Source organism: Scyliorhinus canicula, chromosome 26 (genome assembly GCF_902713615.1).
Source record: "Scyliorhinus canicula chromosome 26, sScyCan1.1, whole genome shotgun sequence".
NCBI classification, from domain to species: Eukaryota; Metazoa; Chordata; class Chondrichthyes; order Carcharhiniformes; family Scyliorhinidae; genus Scyliorhinus; species Scyliorhinus canicula.
In genome coordinates, this window is record NC_052171.1 from 5,329,254 (window position 1) to 5,351,717 (window position 22,464).

Here is a 22,464-nt window from a genome sequence, read left to right on the forward strand (position 1 = left end):
CACTGAGATGCAGGCAATGGGCTATTTCAGGATGCTGACTGATATCAGAGAGATTTGGCAAAGACGGTTGAGACTCCAGACGGCATACAATGATCGCAGACAATTTATATTACGGAACCAGGACAGAAAGAGGCCAATGGTTGGCCAATTGGAATGATGTAAAATTCTGCGCAAGCACGCTGGACAATGTTGGGCAGATACAGCACCTGAAGATCTCTGGGGTGGGTGAAGGGGAGGGGGTGATTTGGGGGGGGGGGGGGGGGGAGAAGGGGCGGGGTGACGGCGGGATTTGGGGCAGTTCAGGTTCGGGCGTCGGTCTGGAGGCCGAGATGCAGGCACTGGGAGGGGCGAGTTACCTGGACATTTCATTCCAGGTAGCAGTCACACACTTTAGGATAGACTTTTGATTCGGTCAGGGACGGAATGGCGTGACTGCGGGAGAGAGAGAGAGATAGTAGGATCCGGGGGATAGAAGTGGCCCTTGGAATTGTGCAGCAGATTCGAGGTATCTGCAGCCGGTAACTATTAAAGCAGGGGTTGCAGCCTGGTGGACCTTAGTATCATGGTACAGAAAGCCATTCAAAATTTGAAAGAAATAGAGTGGTAGCTGAGCATAGTACAGTCAGAAGACTAGAAAAAGACCTTTGGGTCTGTGGAGGAGGTAGTGTTTCCAACCCAGTGCCCGAGAGGTAATTATCTCTGGATTATTACCTGAGCCTTGAGCGAACAGATGTAGAGAGACGAACACGCGCTTCAGACTGGACGGCGCTGGGTTAGCTCGCTCAGCTAAATCGCTGGCTGTTAAAGCAGATCAAACAGGCCAGCCGCCCGGTTCGATTCCTGTACCAGCCGCCCAGGACAGGCGCCGCAATGTGGCGACATGGGGCTTTTCACAGTAACTTCATTGAATCCTGCTCGTGACAATAAGCCATTTTCATTTTCGTATGGGAGAAATATGTTTCCATACATGGTCACTGTCACCTGTCCTGGGGAAGTGGGAGCGGTACAATTGGGTTGGCCTTAGTCTGAACTGTGTTGACGTCAGGACTCTGACGTCGTCCATAACTAAGGTAGTGGAGAGCTCGAAACTGAATAGAGAGGAGAGGCGATTATGCGAGCGCAGATGTCCTAAATCAAAGGGAAACGAGAAGGGAATAAAGCAGAGTACCGATTTGTGAAACGTTATCCAGAGAGTGGCAGGAAGAGACAGAAAGTACAAAGTTCAGTGTTACCAGCAGAGAAGGCCAGAAATTCCATAAAGTATTAACACGGCTGAATTAAAGTCTCTGTTTGTGAATGCAGGTAGCATTCATAACAAAATGGATGAATCTAAGGCACAAATAGAAATAAATACGAAAGAGAAAATGCTGGAAAATTTCAGCAGGTCTGGCAGCATCTTTAGGGAGAGAAAAGAGCTAACGCTTTGAGTCCGATGACTCTTTGTCAAAGCGAACAGACAGAGAAATTGGGAAATATTTATGCTCTGGGGTGAGAATTAATGATGAGTCATAGCCACAGAAACCCAGGGAAACCGAGCGCTAATGGCCATAGAAAGCAAGTGGAAAGAGAACTAATAGCAGTCCTCAGAGAGAACAAAGGATGTGAAAGGTCAAACAGCAGGGAAACTAACATCAGAGGATGAACTGTAGATATGGGGGGAGGGGAAGGGGGAAGCAAAGAGGAGAATGGTTAAGGAACGCTGGATAAGATTGGGGGAGAGGGGAGGGAATTAAATATATATTAAGAAAGAAAGAGATGGTAAAAGACAATTAAACTGAAATGGGATGAAAACAAATGAGTCGAGGTGGGGTAGAGCTGATCATCTGAAGTTGTTGAATTCGATGTTCAGGCCGGAAGGCTGTCGGGTGCCTAACCGGAAGGTAAGATGTTGTTCCTCCAGTTTGGGTTGAGTTTCACTGGAAACTCAGAAATACATATGACCTGACAGCCATTACGGAGACACTTGAAAGTTGATGAAGGCAGGGAGCTGAACATTGGAGGGTGATGGACAGTTCAGAATGGCAGGAAGGTAAGACAATATGGTGGCAATACTCTGCTAATTAAAAATAGCATTAGTACAGCGGTGAAAGAAGATCTTAGATCGAAAGAGCAAGATGCTAAATCTGATTATGTAGAGACAATAAATAGAAATGACTTTAGGGGTAGTAAACAGCCCCCTTACAGTAGTTGCTGTTTGACACGGTATACAGGATGTGGTAAATGGGACATGGAAGGAAAGTACCACCATAATCACCAGTGAGTTTAAACTACACATTGTGTTGGCGAATCTAATGAGCCAATATAGCCGGGAACACGAGTTCATACAATGTATACGGGACAATTTCTGGGAGCCATGTGCTCTTGAGCCAAACAGGGAGCCGGATATCCTGGACCTGGTAATGAGAGATCATTAACCTGAAAGTAAACGTACCTCTTGACAACAGCGATCAAAGCAGTACATAGTTACAAAGAACAAAGAAACGGACAGCACAGGAACATGCCCTTCGGCCGTCAAAGCCTGTGCCGATAATGATGCCCTGACTAAAAACAAAACTTCCGGCCCTTAGTCCGTATCCCTCTATTTCCTTTCTATTCATGTACCCATCCAGATGCCTCTTAAATGTTGCTCATGTGTCTGCTTTCACCACATCCTCTAGCAACGCGTTCTAGGCACCCACCACTCTCTATGGGAAAAATTTATCCCGCAAATCTCCCTTAACTTTCCCCCTCTCATTTTGAAGCTGTGTCCCCTTGTAATTGGCACCTCCAGCCTTGGACAAAGCCTCAGACAATCCACCCTGCCTATGCCTCCCATAGTTTTGTAGACCTCTATCAGGTCTCCCCTCAGCCTCCACCTTTCCAGTGAAAACAATCCAAGTGTATTTAACCTCTCCTCATAGCCAACATTCTCGATACTGGGCAACATCCTAGTGAACCTTCTTTGCAACACTTCTCTCTCCAAAGCTTCTACGTCCTTCTGATAATGTGGTGACCAGAACTACACGCAATGCTCCAAATGCGGTCTAACCAAGGTTTTATATAGCTGCAACATGATTTCCCAATTCCAATACTCAATTCCTCGGCTGATGAAGGTAAGCATGCCATCTGCCTTCTTAATCGCTTTGGCCACCCTATGTTGCCACTTTTAGGGAACTGTGGGCCTGCATTCCATCATCTACCTGGCTTGTCGATGGTGACCAGAATTTGGTGGGTCAGGTGGTAAGTTACCCACCGCAGAATTCCCAGCCTTGGTCCAGTTAAGTTTCTGGTCAATGGTAACATCTCCCAGGATGTTTATGGTGGGGAATTCAGTAAATTGTGGTCTATGGTAATGCTGTTAAAAGTCACGGAGATATGGTTAGATTCTCTCCTGTTGGAGATGGTCATCCATCTGAGTTTAGCATCTCATGTTTATCAATTGGAAAGTTGCATGTGGGAACAAGACATTCTTCACAATCACAAAATGAAATTACCAATTTGCAACAAAAATATTTTTTGAATTATCAGCCGGTAAACCAAAACGAACGACAAAACATGAACAAAATCCTCTCATCATTAATATTTGACAACTTGTAATACGAGTAATTTAAGTGAACAATTTAGTATATGGTTACCTATTAAGCTATTACCCCGTGTTCATTGGCGCTTGCTTGCTGCAGTGAAGGTATTAAAATATACAGTTTTCAGGAGCCCATCCATTGTGTGAGTGACTGGTAAAGATTCCCTCTGTTTTAGCGGGAATTTTTACCGCACCGTTTGTGATCTGCTATTTGTGACAGTTTCATTTATTTCCTGGTTTAGCGATACTCTAATTCTCAATTTCTTATTTCAGGCCCCGGGGACAGTCAGACACCCGCAGCAGGTAATCGCCCTTTATTGTCAGATGCTTTCTACCGCTTATCAGTCAGAAGGGGCTCTTTAGCACAGGGCTGAATCGCTGGCTTTGAAAGCAGACCAAGCAGGTCAGCAGCACGGTTCGATTCCCGTTACAGCCTCCCCAAACAGGCTACAATATGGCGTCTAGGGTCTTTGCACAGTAACTTCATTTGAAGCCTACTCGTGGCAGTAAGCGATTTTCATTTTCAGAAAATTGCCCTCATGTAGGACTGTCCTGAATGGTCTTTCACTCCAGCTGACAGACTGTTGCTGTCTACATTCACAGAGATCACAACTGCAGCACAGTGAAGATCAGAGTGTGAAGAATCGCCTCCACTCACACTGCTGCCGGTCTCCATGTTCCACCTGACCAATCAGCAGTCACACCGAGATCACATGAACACAGAGGCCGAGATTCATTGGCTGTGATGGTCTGAGGTCATTTCTCCTGATCGTTCCTGGGACGCGGTCCCATTGTTTTGGTCGACCCCATTGGAATAGCTGTGATGGTGGAAACTTCCCTCTAACTCCAGTTTCTCTGCTTACTTATCCCGCTTATCATTGTGTCTCTTTCCCTTTTACCATGCTGAATATTTACACTGGGATTTATTCAGGTCTGGACACAATCCAATGTTCACAATGACCCTTCATCTGGCCATGGGGACGGGCGGTGCGCTGGGAGGCTGTGGGTTTTGTGCACTGTTACCCTTGATATTATTTCTGATATTTTACAGAATTACAAACACTGAGACTGGTGGATGGGGGCAGTCCCTGCTCTGGGAGATTGGAGATTCACTACAGGGGTCAGTGGGGGAATGTGCTTGATTACGATTGGGACGTGCGGGACGCCGATGTTGTGTGTCGGGGGTTGGACTGCGGGACGGCGCTCTCTGCAGTGGGCAGGGCTCACTTTGGAGAAGGAACCGGAACCCATGTGATGGGGAATGTTGAGTGCACCGGGACGGAGAGCGCCCTGTGGCAGTGCCCTTCAGGTGCATGGGGTCACTTTACCGAATATTCACACTCCGATGATGCCGGTGTCATCTGCTCAGGTAAGAATCCTCCTGCTGCCTCTCATTAATTGCCGGATCCGGTGGTTTCATAAAAAGCTGAATAGTAATAATCGGGAAAGTGAGATGATTGTTTCTTTAATTTAATGTATTCATATTCCAATTAAGGGACAATTTAGCGTGGCCAATCCACCTACCCTGCACAGCCTTTGGGTTGTGGGGGTGAGGCAAGCGTAGACACGGGGAGAATGTGAAAATTCCACATGTACAGTGACCCGGGGGTGGGATCGAACCCGGGACCTCGTGCTATCCACTGCGCCACCGTGCCTCCGGAGACAATAACAAATTCGGAATTCTCCAGTGATTATTCACATTATATCAATATAGGATGACGGTTTGCTTTATTTTATATCCCTAGTACATGCATTTAATACACGCCTCAACAAAAGCAGTAAGGGTCTGATGCGCTTTACATTTACAGTGAAGGCAGAAGATTCCATTGATATTTAGCCTGAGGCCGCAGTGAATGAACTGAATTGATGGAAATGTCACAATCTCCATTCACAAAACGAGCAGCCAGTACCGCGCATGCGCCATCCTGCTGGCTCTGCGTCTGCGCAGACCGCTTGCCACGAGGTGTGATATTTGAGAGGGATTGTGAAGTTGGGACTGAGGAGGGAGCTTTCTCAGACACAGGAGGGTAGAAGGGATGAGGAGGGGTCACAGTGGGCAGTAACGACGGAAGCTGAATCGTAAGATCCAAGACGTGAATATCCATTTTTTAAAATGTTTTCAGGTCCCATGTTCCATTCCAGCTCGGGGTCACTGTCCGTGTTGAGTTTGCACATTCTCCCCGTGTCTGCCTGAATCTCAGTCCCACAACCCAAAGATGTTCAGGGTAGGTGGATTGGGCACCCTCAATTTTCCCTTAAAGATTAAAAATATCGGGACTCCGAATTATAAATAAGTCTCGAGTTTGTACTGCAGTCTCTCCTGCCTGGAGAGTGAGAATGCTGGAACTGAGCCAGGGCTGAGAGTATCAGCATTTCCAGGTCAGTATCAGAGCGGAGAATATCTGCCATGTAATTAAATAGAGTTTACATTTCGCATTGAGAGTTACAGCAAACTGACATTTACAACAGAATTTGCAGATATTAGCGCGGTAATTCATTTTGTCCCCAATGGAACTTGTACAACTCAACAGGCTAGAATTTAAATTCTAATCTTTTCAAACTGCAACTGGAAGGAGTAGAGCATGGTCTTCGATTGCAATCGAATGGACTGGAGGATGAAAGTTAACTTTGTTGGGGTGAGCAGCAAAAACTGTATCTACTGCCGACTGAACACAGGCACACACACATTTCAGTCACATACATTTTTCAGTTCAAGTGTTGTCTGGCTGAGAGGTGATGTATTTCATTTGTCATGTGAGTGTCCCTTTCAGAAAGGTTATTGTCTTACCTCACATGGCTTCGATTATGTCATTGTGTGGGTGGAGCTGGGCTGTGGCTGTGTGAGGTTTTTGGTTTCGCTTTCAGTATGCCTGCTGTGGACTACAGACAGGGAAAATAAGTGTTCTCGCCTGCCTCTCTATTTTTATTCTTGAGAGTTGTTCCAGAAAAAATCCCATTGATTATAGCTACCTTCTGCTGTGGTAACTTAAAAGATAGAGTTTGCTTTCCGGGAGGGTTTAAACGTGATGGGGTCAGAATCTCATGGAAAGCCAGTCTTATTCACGTGAGAACGCAGAGTTCAGGGCCATGCCCTTAAAATGCTTTTGTAGTTGACGGGATTATGTTTCTGAATTGGAACAGTTAAGAGGGAACTCATTGAGTGTTATACATCCATTACTGTCGATGTGGAGGGTCTTTATGTTTCTAATTGATAAGCATTCTTTTTTTTAACAGACAATTTTATTGAGCTATTTTTTGGCATTGTAAACAGTAACAATATACACAGAATGTACAGTGCAGAAGGAGGCCATTCAGCCCATCGAGTCTGCACCAGCTCTTGGAAAGAGCACCCTACCCAAGGTCAACACCTCCACCCTATCCCCGTAACCCAGTAACCCCACCCAACACTAAGGTCAATTTTGGACACTAAGGGCATTTTATCATGGCCAATCCACCCAACCTGCACATCTTTGGACTGTGGGAGTAAATCGGAGCACCCGGTGGAAACACACACGAGGAGGATGTGCAGACTCCGCACAGACAGTGACCGAAGCCAGAATCGGACCTGGGTCCCTGGAGCTGTGAAGCCATTGTGCTATCCACAATGCTACCGTGCTGCCCACCATACATTAGTGAGCAAATACCAATTACAAAAACATAGTGCAAATAACAGTTCCTCTCTCGCAAATAGACCCGCCTATTCTTCCCCCCTGCTGTACACTAGTCTAACCCCCCCCCCCCCACTCCACTCCCTGCTGGCGATTAGTTCCCCGCAAAGAAGTCGATGAATGGTTGCCACCTCCGGGCGAACCCGATAGTGATCCTCGTAAGGCGAATTTGATTTTCTCCAAGCCAAGAAAGCTTGCCATATCCGACAGCGTTACTTGGGTCTTGGGTCGTTGAGGGCTTTGAGTTCCTCCAGGCTAACAGTATTCATTGCCGGGCTGCCAGGGAAGCAATGGCCACAACGTCGGCCTCTATCTCCGCCTGAACTACCAGGACCTCCGACACCGCAATAATCGCCACCTCTGGACACATCCGCACCCTTGTTTTCAATACCCAGGGCATGACGTCTGCAAATCCCTGCCAGTCCCCACTGAGTTTTGGACATGCCCAGAACATGTGGACATGGTTCGCTCGTCCTCCCCCACATCTGGCACTTGTCCTCCAGCCCAAAGAATTTGTTCGTCCGGGACCCCGTCATGTGGGCCTGGTGGACTACCTTAAACTGAATCAGGCCGAGCCTGCCCCATGTTGCGGTTGTAATATCCAAGACTCTCCCCTCTCCTACCTCACACCTGGAAACTACCCTGGCCTGGATCCCCCTTGGTGGAAGGCGTGGAAGAGACGGGAGCTGTCTATGTACGAAATCCCGCACCTGCAAGTACCGACAGTAATTCGCCCTCGACAACCTGAACTTCTCCTCCAGCGCCCTCATGTTCGCGAAGCTCCCGTCCAGGAACAAGTCACCATCCATCCCACTCCCACCCTCCGCCACGCTCGAAACCCGCCATCCAACTTCCCTGGGACAAATCTGTCATTGTCACATATATTGGTCCCAGACCGACTCTCCCACTTCCCCCACATGCTTCCTCCATTAGCCCCAAGTCCGCAGAGCTGCCACCATTCTTGGGCGGGTGGAGTACCTGGCCAGCAGGAGCGGCAGAGGAGCCGTGACCAGGGCTGCCAAGCTGGTGCCCATGCACGAAGCAGCCTCTACCTGCTTCTAAACTGACCACGTACACCCTCCATTTCCTTATCATGGCTATGCTTGTCACCCAGTAGTAGTTGCTGAGGTTCAGCAACGCCAGTCCCCCCTCGCTATGGCTCCACCCCTGCATCCCCCTCTTTACCCACGGGGCCTTCCCCACACAAACAAATCCCAGGATGACATTATTCATTCTTTTAAAGAAGGACCACGGAATAAAAATAGGGAGACAATGAAAAATTAACAGGAATCTCGGGAGGATCATCATCCTCACAGTCTGTATTTTACGTGCTAGTGACAGTGGGAGAGCATCCCACCTCCGAAACTCGCTCCTCATTTAGTGCACCAGCCTAGACAAGTTCAGTTTATGCATCTTGCCCCAGTCCCGCGCGGCTTGTATCCCGAAATACCTAAAACTTTCCCCAACCAGCCTAAATGGTAGGTCCCTCAGCCTATTCTCCTGATCCCTCGCCTGCACCACAAACATCTCCCTTTTTGCCATATTCAACTTGTACCCCAAAAATCAGCCACATTCCCAGAGGATTTCTATAATCCCGTCCATCCCTGCCACTGGATCCAACACGTACAGAACCAGGTCATCCACGTAGAGCGAGACCCCCCCCCCCCCCCCACCCGCCGCCCCGACCATTCCCTTCCATCTCCTTGCCGCTCTCAGAGCAATTGCCAGCGGTTCTATGGCCAACGCAAATAGCAATGGAGAGACGGGGCATCCCTGTCTTGTCCCGCGGTGTAGTCTAAAATACTCAGATGTCGTCCTGTTCATCCTTACACTAGCCTCCGGGGCCTGATATAGCAGTCTAACCCAGTCTACAAAGCCTTCCCCAAATCCAAACCGGCTCAGCACCTCCCATAAATAATCCCACTCCACCTGGTAAAAAGCCTTTTTGGAAACCATTGCCACCACTACCTCCACCTCTCTGCGCTCCAGGGGCATCATAATCATATTGACTAGCCTTCTTCAGTTGGCTACCAGCTGCCTGCCCTTTACAAACCCCGTTTGGTCCTCCACAAACACGTCCAGGATCTTGGCCAGCAGTTTAGCTTCCAGATTAATCAGGGAGATTGGCCTATTGGACCCACAAGCCTCTGGATCTTTACCCCGTTTTAATATCAGCAACATGGTAGCTTGCGACATCATCGGGGGTAGCACCCCATTGTCCCTCGCCTCGTTAAACACCCTAATCAGCACTGGCCCCACTATCCCCGGGAACTTTTTGTAGAACTCCACTGGATACCCATCCGGCACCGGGGCTTTACCCGACTGCATGGCCTTCAGATGCCCCATTATTTCTTGAGCTCTAACCGGGGACCCACGCCCCTCTACCATTCCCCTGCCCAACTTTGGGAAGATCAGCCCATCTAAGAAGCGCCTCATCACCTCTGGCCCCATGGGGAGTTCCGAGGTATACACCTGACTGTAATAGTCCCTGAATACCCCGTTTAATCTGTCGGGACTTCAAACCGGTTCTCTGCCGCGCCCACTAACACCCCTATCTCTCTGGCCGCCTCCCTCTTCCTACGTTGCTGTGCAAGCATTCTGCTGGGTTTCTCCCCATACTCATACACCATGCCCCTGGCCTTTCTGAGCTGCTCTCCGGCCTTCCAAGTGGATAACGCCCCCAGCTCCTCCTGCAGTCTCCATCATTACCCAAGTAGCTCTGTCCTCAGGGAGTCCGCATATTCCCTATCCATCCGTATCATCTCCTGCACCCCGTCAAAGGCCTTTTCGGTATCCATTGACACCACTACATCCACCTCTCTGCCCTCCGGAGGCATCATAATCATATTGACTAGCCTTCTTCAGTTGGTTACCAGCTGCCTGCCCTTTATATACCCCGTTTGTTCCTCCACAATCACGTCCGGTACCCAGTCTTCGATTCTGGATTCCAGGATCTTAGCCAGCAGTTTAGCGTCCACATTAATCAGGGAGATTGGCCTATAGGACCCACAAGATTCCGGATCTTTATCCCGTTTTAAAATCAGCGACATGGTGGCTAGCGACATCATGGGGGTAGCACCCCATTGTCCCTCGCCTCGTTAGACACCCGAACCAGCACTGGCCCCACTATCCCCAGGAGGTTTTGTAGAACTCCACTGGATATCCATCCGGACCTGTGGCATTACCCGACTGCATGGCCTTCAGGCCCCCCATTACTTCTTTGGCTCTAATCGGGGCCCCCAGCCCCTTTATCATCCCCCTGCCCACTTTTGGGAAGGTCAGTCCTTCTAAGAAGTGCCTCAGCCCGTCCGGCCCCTGGGGGGTTACGAAGTATACAGCTTGTTGTAAAAGTCCCTGAATACCGTGTTCAGTCCTGCCGGGTCTCCAACCCGGTTCTCTGCCCCATCCACTACCGTCCCTATTTCTCTGGCACCTCCCTCTTCCTAAGTTGCTGTGCAAACATTCTGCTGGCTTGCTCCCCATACTCATACACCGCGCCCCTGGCCTTTCTGAGCTGCTCTCCGGTCTTCCCTGTGGATAGGGCCCCCAGCTCTGCCTGCAGTCTCTGACATTCCCTAAGTAGCTCTGCCCTCAGGGACTCCCCATATTCCCTATCCATCCGTATCATCTCCTGCACCAGTCTGTCCATCTCTGCCCTGTCTGTTCTTCCCTATGGGCTTGGATTGAGACCAGTTCCCCTCTCACCACCGCCTTCAGCGCCTCCCAGAGCACCGCAGCTGAGACTTCCCTTGTATCGTTGAACTGCAGGTAGTCCTGTATGCATTTCCCCACTCTCTCACACACCTTCTCCTCTGCCAACAATCCCACCTCTAACCTCCATTGTGGGCGCTGGTAACTTTCTTTGCAGACCTGCAGGTCGGCCCAATGTGGAGCATGGTCCAAAATAGTGACCGTCGAGTATTCTGTATCCCTCACCCCCTCTAAAACATCCCTACTCATAATAAAGAAGCCAATACGAGAATAAACCTTGTGAACATGTGATTAGAACGAGAACGTCTTCCCCGACGGCCGGCTGATTCTCCAGGGGTCTACCCCCCCTATTTGTTCCATGAACCCTCTCAGTTCCCTTGCCATTGCCGGGACCGTGCCCGTTCTGGAGCACGACCGGTCCAGGTCGGGGTCGAGGACTGTATTAAAGTCCCCACCCATAATCAACTTGTGCGAATCCAAGTCGGGGATTTTCGCCAGCAGCCTCTACATCATCCCAGTTTGGAGCGTAAACATTCACTAGGACCACCTTCACCCCCTCAAGCTTACCCCGGACCATGAGAAATCGACCAACCCCATCGGCAACTGTGCTGTCCACCTCAAATGGAACCCGTTTGTTAATCATGATCGCGACCCCTCTGCTCTCATCGTCAAGTCCCGAATGGAAGACCTGCTAAACCAGCCCTTCTGTAATCTAATTTGGTCCACTACTTTCAAATGTGTCTCCTGCAGCAACATTATATTCGCCTTCAGAGCCTGTATGTGCCCTCTTGACCAGCAGGTTTAATCCTCTAACATTCCAGGTGATCAGCCTGGTTGGAGGGCACCCTGCAACCCCCCCCCCCCCCCCCCCCCCCCCCAACGCCGATCAGCCATCCCCCTTCTTGGTCCCACCCACTGCCCATGTGCCGTGCCTCCCCTGGTCCGCCTCTTGCCAGCTCCCACAACCGACCTCCTCCCTGTTACTTGGTTCAGTTCCCTCCCTCGTCAGCAGATCATCTTCCCCCCAAACCAGAATCCCCTGTAACCAAACCCCTGCCATATACTGGCTGTATACACACTCCCCACCTCGCTCCCATTGACTAGCTCAAAGCAGCTAGCCTGGTGGCTCTCAAATCCGGCATCACCATGTCTCCCACCTATTGTCCCCTCACTCCCCTTCCCTCCCGCCTATCGACACCACCTCCCCAGAACAGCCCTGTTCGAGCAATCACTCTGGGACCGAAACAGGGAGAAAACAAACAAAGAACAAAGCTCGCCCCCACAATGGTGCAATTTAAACTGTGTAATGAGGTGGGCGCTACCACCCACCCCCCTCCTAACATTCCCAGGATAATAGCAAAAAGAACCCAAACAGCCCCCCAGCACACAATAACTTACACTTTAACTATAAATTTGGCTTGAACTTTTAAACTTTCAAACCGGCAAACACACAAATCCGTGTCCTCAAAATAATGTTGCTGTTCCTGGTATGTGACCCAAAGGCGCGCCGGGAAACATAGCCAGAACTTGACCTTTTTAAACACGATCCCTTTAATTTGTCTGTAGGCTGCTCTCCTTATGGCCACCTCCTGGCTCAGATCCTGGTAGATGCGCAGGACACTGTTGTTCCATGAGCAGCTCTTTGTGCTCTTGGCCCACTGTGGAACCCCCTCCTTGTCCACGAACCTATGGAACCTGACCACCATCGCCCGGGGGCAACCCCACCCTCGCGGCTCCCTTGCCTGCACTCTGTGTGCCCTTCCTAGCTCCAACGGACGGGGGAAGAAATCATCTCCCTCCAGCTTCTGCAGCATGGCTGCCACATATGCCATGGCATCTACTCCCTCGGCCCCCTCCAGGAGCCCAATGATTCTTGGATTCTGCCGGCGAGACCTGTTTTCCAGGTCCTCCAGTCTGTCCATCAGCCTTGATTGTTGCTCCTTCAACTTACTAATTTCCACATCCGCTACTGTTTGGAAATCCGCCTGCTCTTCCATTGTCTTCTCCAGAGTGTGCACCTTCTTATCCTGAGCGTCCAGCCTCTGGTCAACTTTCTGGAGCGGTTCCAAATTATCCAGCCATTATGCGAAGCTCTCTTTCATGACCTGCAGCATATTGTCCAGTGCTGCCTGGACCGTCCTTTCCGTGGTCCGTTCATTGACCATCTTTCCTCCCACTTGAACTTCCACAGCACCTTTGTTCAGACCCTTCTTTGCCTGTTTTCGCTCCCTTCTGCTCCTTAAATCCATACAATTCTGTATGGATTCAGATCTAGATTGATATTATTTTCCACTCCAGCCCTCAAAAGTTCAAAAAAGTCGGGGGAAAAGGTCTAAAATGCTGACCGGAGCGAGAGCCACCAAAAGCGTGACTTATTCCCTCATAGCCGCCACCGGAAGTCTCGTAATTGATAAACATTCTTGGTGTCTGTTGATGCAAGTATGTTAACAAAGTTCTTGGAATAAAGCCCCTGGCCATGGCACTGAGGGACTCGAAGGGTTGGAGGGGGATTGTGCGGGTGGGGAGGAGGAGTACCGGTTGTCGCTGTATGCAGATGATCTGCTGCTGTATGTCGCGGACCCGGCTCAGGGGATGCCAGAGGTGCTGAGGATACTTGAGGAGTTTGGGGACTTTTTGGGATATAAGCTAAATGTGGGGAAAAGAGAGCTGTTTGTCCTGCATCCGGGGGATCAGGAGAGGGAGATAGGGGAACTCCCGTTGAGGAGGGCTGAGTGGAGCTTTAGGTATGTTGGGGTCCACGTGGCTAGGACCTATGCATAGGCTTAACTTTTCGAGGCTGGTGGGGCAGATAGAGGAGGAGTTTAGGAGGTGGGATGCGTTGCCGCTCTCGTTGGTGGGCAGGGTCCAGTCGGTTGAAATGACGGTGCTCCTGAGGTTTTTGTTTCTTTTCCAGTGCCTCCGCATGTTGATCCCGAAGGCTTTTTTTAGAAGTGTGAATAAGTCGATTCTGTGGTTTGTGTGGACGCGGAAGTCCCCGAGAGTAAGGAGGGTATTTTTGGAGCGAAGAAGGGAGGTAGGGGGCCTGGCGCTGCCCAACCTGTGTGGATATTATTGGGCGGCGAACATGGCGATGATTCGCAGGTGGGTGACGGAAGGGGAGGGTGACGTATGGAAGAGGCTGGAGGTGGCATCCTGTGCGGGTATGAGTCTGGAGGCCTTGGTGACGGCCCCACTTCCACTCCCCCCAGCAAAGTACTCCACAAGTCCGGTGGTGGTTGCGTCCCTCAAAATCTGGGGACAGTGGAGGCGGCATAGGGGGAAAGTGAAGGCCTCAGTTTGGGCCCCGATACGGGGCAATCACTGTTTTGCGCCAGGGAGAACGGGTGGGGGATTTGGGAGTTGGCACAGGGCAGGCATCAGACAGTTTGGGGACCTCTTCTTGGATGGGATGTTCGCGACTCTGGAGGAGCTGGTGGTGAAGTGAAACCTCCCCCCTGGGAATGCTTTTAGGTATATGCAGGTCAGGGACTTTGTTAAGAGGCAGGTGGCGGAGTTTCCGCGGCTGCCGCCAAGGGGGCTGCAGGACAGGGTGCTTTCAGGGACGTGGGTCGGGAAAGGGAAGATCTCAGCTATCTACCAACTGATGCAGGAGGAGGAGGAGGCCTCAGTAGATGAGCTCAAAGAGAAATGGGAGGAAGAGCTAGGGGAAGAGATTGAGGATGGGATGTGGTCGGACGCCCTGGAGAGGGTGAATTCTTCCTCCTCTTGCGCACGGCTCAGCAGAATTCAGCTGAAGGTGCTGCACAGGGCTCACATGACGGGGGCAAGGATGAGCCTGTTTTTCGGAGGGGAAGACAGGTGTGGGAGGTTTGGGTGGCCCGGCAAACCACACCCATATCTTTTGGGCATGTCCGGCTCTGGAGGGGTTTTTGAAGGGGGTGGCGGGGATCTTCTTGGAAGTGGTTGGGTCTAGGGTCAGGCCGGGCTGGGGGCTCGCGATCTTTGGGGTAGCTTCAGAGCTGGGAGTGCAGGAGGCGAGAGAGGCCGGCATTCTGGCCTTTGTGCCTCTAGTAGCCTGGCGCAGGATTCTGTTGCAGTGGAGGGATACACGGCCCCTGAGTTCGGAGACCTGGGTCAACAACATTGCTGGGTTGATCAAGTTGGAGAGGATGAAATTTGCCCTGAAGGGGTCGGTACAGGGGTTCTTCCATCGGTGGCAGCCCTTTCCCGATTTCCTGGCGAAGGGTTAGAGAGTGGTCGGTCTCTGCAGCAACCCGGGGGGGGGGGGGGGGGGGGGGGGGTTGGTGATGATTGGGGGTTGTGTTTTTGCGGCGGTGGGTTTGTTATGTTATTTTCTTCTTTCTTGTATTGCTATTTGTTATTTCTTATTTTGGGGGGGAGAGTTCTTTTCCTGTTTTGTTTTGGTGTGGAAACACGCCTTGTTTGTTTTAAATTGCGGGGAGAAAATTTGTTATTGTTATTAAAAAACTTGAATAAAAATTATTTTAAAAAGAAGTTCTTGGAAAAAAGCTTATTTTGATTTAAGTGTCTCGGAACACTGTTGAATCACCTGAAGGGAAGGCTCAACCTAGCCAAATTCAACATAGAGGTTATCCGTCAGGTGAATTCCATCAAACACTTTGGAGTTTCTAAGTCCTGCCCCATAACACGTTGAAATGGAATATTCTAAATAGTTTTTTCCGTGTTCGGTAAGTGTGTAACGGTAGACTATCTAGAAGTGTAAGGATGGGTATTAATTAGTCTCAAGTGAACAGTTGAGGAAATGATGTTATTTCGATGTTGTTTCACTGGATACACCGACAGGTGGAGAACTATCACCGCCTGTTGCAACCAACGTCACACTGGTTATAATGGAGGCCGATGACCATCACCACAAGGGCACCGTGTCCCCAGGTGTCCGTGTGTACAGCTGATAGCAATCTGGTTACATTTTAGTCACTTGACAATATTGAATTAGTGTTGAAATTGCATGTGTGGCTTTATAAGGAATGTGAAGCTACTGAATTCACAGATCCTGACATCTGTTCTTCAGAAAGTGATGGGAATTCTTATCCCACACATTGTTATATACAGACTATTGTTCTGTCATTGATTTCCTGTCTCATTGAACTCTATTTACGAAATTCCCTTTTCAGGAAGACCTGGCGACAATCGGACTATTCCGACAGGTAATTACTCTCCATTTTCATATTTTCTGCTATGTCAATGATTAATCCAGCCCGTTAACTATGGAGTCTGAGCCACATTCTCAAAGTGATTAAGCTGCTGTCCGCTCATCAATCAGAAGGGGAGAGTGTCCCGCGGACTGTCCCGAATGATCTTTCACTCCAGCTGACAGACTGCTGCTGTCTTCATTCACAGAGATCACAACTGCAGCACAGTGAAGATCAGAGTGTGAAGAATCGCCTCCACTCACACTGCTGCCGGTCTCCATGTCCCACCTGACCAACCAGCAGTCACACCGAGATCACATGAACATCCAGGCCGAGATTCATTGGCTGTGATGGTCTGAGGTCATTTCTCCTGATCGTTCCTGGGACGCGGTCCCATTGCTTTGGTCCAATCAGAATTGAACACCAGGGAAACAGATCTTTTCTCCTCAGTCCAACTCCCGACCTCTGGAAGATCAAATCTCTGCTGAAACTCACACCAGCTCGACCCCATTGGAATAGCTGTGATGGTGGAAACTTCCCTCTAACTCCAGTTTCTCTGCTCACTTATCCCGCTGATCATTGTGTCTCTTTCCCTTTTACCGTGCTGAATATTTACTCTGGGATTTATTCAGGTCTGGACACAATCCAATGTTCACAATGACCCTTCATCTGGCCATGGGGGCGGGCGGTGCGCTGGGAGGCTGTGGGTTTTGTTCACTGTTACCCTTGATATTATTTCTGATATTTTACAGAATTACAAACACTGAGACTGGTGGATGGGGGCAGTCCCTGCTCTGGGAGATTGGAGATTCACTACAGGGGTCAGTGGGGGAATGTGCTGGATTACGATTGGGACGTGCGGGACGCCGCTGTTGTGTGTCGGGAGCTGGACTGCGGGGCGGCGCTCTTTGCACCGGGCAGGGCTCACTTTGGAGAAGGAACCGGAACCCATGTGATGGGGAATGTTGAGTGCACCGAGACGGAGAGCGCCCTGTGGCAGTGTCTTTCAGGTGCATGGGGTCACTTCACCGAATATTCACACTCCGATGATGCCGGTGTGATCTGCTCAGGTAAGAATCCTCCTGCCGACACACAGGGTTTGGTGGTTTCCTGAAAAAGCTGAAGTGCAATAATCGGGAAATTGAGATGATAATAATTCCGGAATTCTCCAGTGATTATTCACATCTGAGTAATATTAGCATCACGGTTTGATTTACTTTATATCCCTACTATCGCATTTAATAAACGTCTCGACCAAAAGCAGTAAATTCCTGGTGCTCTTTATATTATAATGAAGGCAGATGAAGTTTCTCTTGATATTCAGCCTAAAGCCGCAGCGAATGAGCTGAACTGAAATGCCAGTCTCCCTCCATTCACAAAACCAGCAGCCACTACCGCGCAAGCGCCATCCTGCTGTGATTGGGCGTTCATTTTCCTGATGCACTAACCTAGAACAATTCTTCCTGTAAGTGAGAACACAGATATTCAGGATGCAGCAATACAGTATCTGTTATTGCTCTAAACCTGACAGCTTCCATCCGAATTTCCTCAGCTCCCACTCTATTTGCAGACACTGATAACTCTGTGCCCCACAAGCCAGTCTAAGTATATTTAATATTAGGAGTTCCGTCTCTGTGCTAAATGTAAACACTGACACTCCCCACCACAGAAACATGTCGCTTTGTTTGTGGCATTTTGATTTAAGCTCATGGACATTATTTCTTCGCAATTTTGTCAGAACTAGATTTTGAAACTAAAAGAGAAACAAACATGGAAATACCTTAACCAAAATGTTTGAGATACCTGGACAGATAGAAATTGATAACATCCGCGTTTTCCCTCACACGTGGACATGATATACTCCCAGTGTATAGAGGGGGGGGGGGGGGGGGGGGGGGGTCTCGCCTGATTGAGGCATGAGATTGTTGATGAGGTTATAGAAACTATCACAACCCTTTTTAATAATAAAGTATCTTATAATGGTCACTGCATATTGAAATGTATTTCTCAGGACGCAGCAAGCCCAGACTGGTGAATGGAAGCAGTCCCTGTGCAGGAAGACTGGAGATTTACTCTCGAGGATCCTGGGCTACAGTGTGGGGTAATGAAGCCTCCAGGTCATCATTGGATGCAGACATTGTTTGTAAGGAGCTGGAATGTGGCTCTGGAGTAGCAATGCCGCTGAACTCTCATTTTGGGGAAGGATCAGGGCATGTTATCGGACCGCCTGGCTGTGGACACCAGCAGGACGTTGGAGTGATCTGTTCAGGTACAAATAGTTGGAGGAACAGTTTAGTCCACAAAACCGATGCGGCCACAGCAAGACAGATTGTAATCGGTCAGAAAAATTCCCACCTTGATGAATGGTAGGTATTACTCAGAGGCAATTGGCGAATGTAGATGACAACATCGATAGGTGTACTTATGGGCAAGTGTCACTGATACTTTGTGAGTACAGTGGCCTTGTTTCTCTTCCTGCCACATGAGCCGTTGGCATTAATACCACACTGCCTTGAGCTAACTCATTCAAGACCAACTGGGGATTGAATCTCCGACCACCCGTCAAAGGTGGGAAAATACAGAGGCGATTGTTGCGGATGAACTTGAAATGGGAATTCTGCACAAGTTTCTAATTGAGGCCATTGGATTAGAATGGGGAAGGTGGTGGGAGCAAGGTTAATATTGTATGCACACTGGGTGACAACAAATATCCTATGATGATGGTTTTGAAAGCCTGTATCTCATTGTTTAGACTGTGTCTAGCTGGAAAAGAGGGCAATAGGCTAGGCACCTGGGACAGGTTTCATTGGATTTACAAGCTATGGAATTCACCTTCGCAGAAATCTAGTGGTTCTCCATGAAACAGAAATTAAGTGAGAGAGTAAATTTCAGCCTGTGGTCAGAACAGAGACGGGCCAATGTATTAGAGTGTTATTGAATGTGCCCGAGGGAAAGCTATACCACCAGAACCGTCATGACCTGAGTGAAAGCGGTTCTGCCGAAGTTTCCATTGTTGCTGATATGTGTATCTGGAGATCTGCGTTGATGTCGGCTGCTGGAAGATCAGACTCTGTGTATGGAAGAGTGGTTGAAATCTAGTGGAGGGTGATACTGTTCTAGATATATGCTTAAAGAGCTGCCTGAGAAATACTAGCTATTTAACGTGTAATTTATAGTTTAGACTGAATACAATTTGTCAGTAGGGTCGTGTTGATGTTTTGTTGATTTTGGTATGATTGTTGCAAAAAAAGTTTTAAAAGATGGGAGTTTCTCTATCCGTTCCGTTTGGGAAGGATGGTTCTTTGAGCTTATTGATGTCTGTAGCGAACATGAGCGCTCGTCCGGGAGTGTCTGGAATTGAGAACGGTTGAACAAGAATTTGTGAATCTTAGCAATATGATTCTGGGGGAGTAATACAACATTAATGTCCGTTTGGGAATAATGATCAGCCTGAAGAACATCAAGTTTGGAAAATGAACGATGAAGCAGTGGCAGGTTATTTGTAATAGATTCAGAATCTTATTGGTATCAGAACGCAATTTGGAAACTTGCAGAGAAACTGGGGGGGGGGGTTGTTGGGTTACGGGTATAGGGTGGATACGTGGGTTTGAGTAGGGTGATCAGTGCTCGGTACAACATCGAGGGCCGAAGGGCCTGTTCTGTGCTGTACTGTTCTATGTTCTATGTTTGTGAACATATTTGCTAATATTTCGTATAGCTGTAAACAGATGAATGAAGAATCAGTTTTATTTTCAGTTCGGCTCTGAAAATTGAGGATATTTTTGCAATTTGTTAATATTATCATTGTTCTGACAACCATTTAGACCACAAGGATCTCAGACTGGTATCTGAGCACAGCCGATGTTCCGGCCGACTGGAAATACAACATGGAGAGCAGTGGGGAACACTGTGTGATGTTGACGTTGGTTTAGAAGATGCCGACGTGATCTGTGAACACCTTCACTGTGGAGCAGCAACCGTAACACCGGGAAGAGCTCACTTTGGAAAGGGATCCGGCCCAGTGTGGAAAGAAATCTACAGATGCCGGGGAGATGAGTCCCGGCTCTGGAATTGTTCTGTTTCACCGCGGGTGGAGTTCAGCTGCTCACATGAAAATGACGCCAGTGTTATCTGCTCGGGTGAGTCCTCCAACTCTATCGACCAGAAATATATCAGCTGTTCATGTTACCTTCTGGATGAATCTAGATTGGGTTGTCTTTGTCTCCAAATATTTCGCAGCTCATTTGGTAATAAAGTAAATGTGATGGTCTCCTTAAACAGCTAGAGTTACTGTTGTCCATCCACAGTGCTTTTCGGAAGTGGATTGTCCTCTTTGACTCACCGACAATCGAAACAACAATGATGCATTTTCAAAGTGGGATGGCTGGACATTTATCAGAAATTGGAAATGGTGATGTCGATCCCACCTCCCCTGCCCTTGTCCTTCTATTGGGTGTGTTCAAAGATGTCTGAGCGAGTTCCGTCAGCACATCTTGTGGAGATTGGATACTACTGTGTGGGCAGCACTGTAGCATAGTGGTTCGCACAATTGCTTCACAGCTCCAGGGAACCAGGTTCGATTCCCAGCTTGGGTCACTGTCTGTGCGGTGTCTGCACATCCTCCCCGTGTGTGCGTGGGTTTTACTCCTGGTGCTCCGGTTTCCTCCCACAGTCCAAAGATGTGCAGGTTAGGTGGATTGGCCTTGATAATTTGCCCTTAGTGTCCAAAATTGCCCTTAGTGTTGGTTGGGGTTACTAGGTTCTGGGGTTATGGGGATAGGGTGGAGTTGTGGACTCGATGGGCCGAATGGCCTCCTTCTGCAGTGTCACCTCTATGAAATCTATGAAACTACGTCTACACTGTGTGAGTGATAGAGAGTGATTGAATGTTTAAAGAGTGGCTTTCAAATGGATTGCTAGATCCTGGATGCTATCGTCTTTCTCGAGGACTATTGAAGCTGCTTCCATTTATACATGGGAAATTCCCTCACACCTGATTTGTGGCCGAGGGGTCAGCGTTTCAAATTATGGTGTCTCCAATTTTCGATGCAGTAAATGGGATACTGATGCTTCCGCTTAACCATTGTTCTCACTGTTCATTATGTAGATGCAAGTTGGTCGCTCAGACTGATTGATGGGGGAAGCCGGTGTGATGGGCGAGTGGAGATTTACTACGATGGAGCCTGGCGCAGAGTCCAGGACAACCTCTGGGACCTGAATGATGCCCATGTGGTCTGTAGACAGCTGGGCTGCGGCGACGGAATAGCTGCTTACAATTCCTCAAAGAGCGGAGAGAGTGGAAGATCAGTGTGGTTAACTGATATCCAGTGTAATGGAAATGAAACGCATCTCCAGAACTGCAGCTCTTCGCTGTTCGACTCATCTCTCATTGCCAGCACCGGTATAGGAGTTCTGTGCTCAGGTGAAAAAAAGGTTTCATACGAAAGCAGTTATTTAGCCTCAAGGTGTGAGTGCGAAGCGAAAAGATACAGAGGCCTGGATCAATGACATGGCGGGCTTTATTAAGCTTGAGAGGGTTAGATTCGCCCTGGGAGGATCGGTGCAAGGGTTCTTTAAACGGTGGCAACCTTTCCTCGACTTTCTGGCTCAACGATAGGGTACTGGGACAGTAGCAGCAGCAACCCGGGGGGTGGGGGGGGGGGGGTGGGGGGTGGGGGGACGTTGATTATGTTAGCTTATTTTATTTAAATTTGATTTATCTAATTTTAATTTATGGTTAAGTTCTCTTGTTTGGGGGGGGGGGTGGGGGAATCTGATACATGTGATGTTACGGTATGGGGGGAATTGTGGGTGTTATGGGGCTGTTAGTTGCATATTACTGCTTTTTGCTATACTTTTTGTTATATTTTCTGCAAAAAATTCCAATAAAAAAAAAATGAAAAAAAAAAAAAGAAAAGATACAGAGGGATAGGAATAGCAAGGAGGGTTTGAATTTTTGTTGCACTTTTATCAAAGGCAACAGACAAAATGAACTGCGTCAGAGTGCGAATCAGACAGCAAGCTGAGACAAGGAGACATGTGACGAAACCCTGTTCATTGGTGAGGATGTTACGACAACTTATCATTGCTGGCAAGAAACAGATATTTACAGAGGCATTTCCATTCTTGGGTGCAGGGCAACAGGAGACACGGGCGAGGTTGATGCAGGAGAGCGGGCTGCTGGTGTGTATCCCAATTGTATGGCCATGGGAGTGGGGCGTGGAGCCTGAATGCAGCTGAGAATGGTTACTTTCAAACTGGAGGCATTGGAGCAGGAGAGGGGGGGGGGGGTGGTGGCTGATGACAATATTGACCAGCGAGCAAGGAAATGTTGCTGAGTGGAATGTGGTGCCGTTCAGGCAACTGTGCTATGGGCTGAATTGAAGTTCAT

General features: G+C 48.8%; 1 protein-coding gene across 1 annotated transcript in view; it reads left to right on the forward strand.

Annotated features, from left to right (window-relative positions):
* The window catches only part of LOC119957546 (deleted in malignant brain tumors 1 protein-like), a 76,139-nt gene that overhangs the window by 32,970 nt on the left and 20,705 nt on the right, over nucleotides 1-22,464 (forward strand). The window contains exons 9-15 of the mRNA XM_038785693.1: nucleotides 3,833-3,862; nucleotides 4,611-4,928; nucleotides 16,056-16,088; nucleotides 16,826-17,143; nucleotides 18,085-18,342; nucleotides 19,898-20,212; nucleotides 21,181-21,495. Of these exons, the coding sequence (XP_038641621.1) occupies nucleotides 3,833-3,862; nucleotides 4,611-4,928; nucleotides 16,056-16,088; nucleotides 16,826-17,143; nucleotides 18,085-18,342; nucleotides 19,898-20,212; nucleotides 21,181-21,495 (1,587 nt within the window). The remainder of the gene's footprint in view (nucleotides 1-3,832; nucleotides 3,863-4,610; nucleotides 4,929-16,055; nucleotides 16,089-16,825; nucleotides 17,144-18,084; nucleotides 18,343-19,897; nucleotides 20,213-21,180; nucleotides 21,496-22,464) is intronic.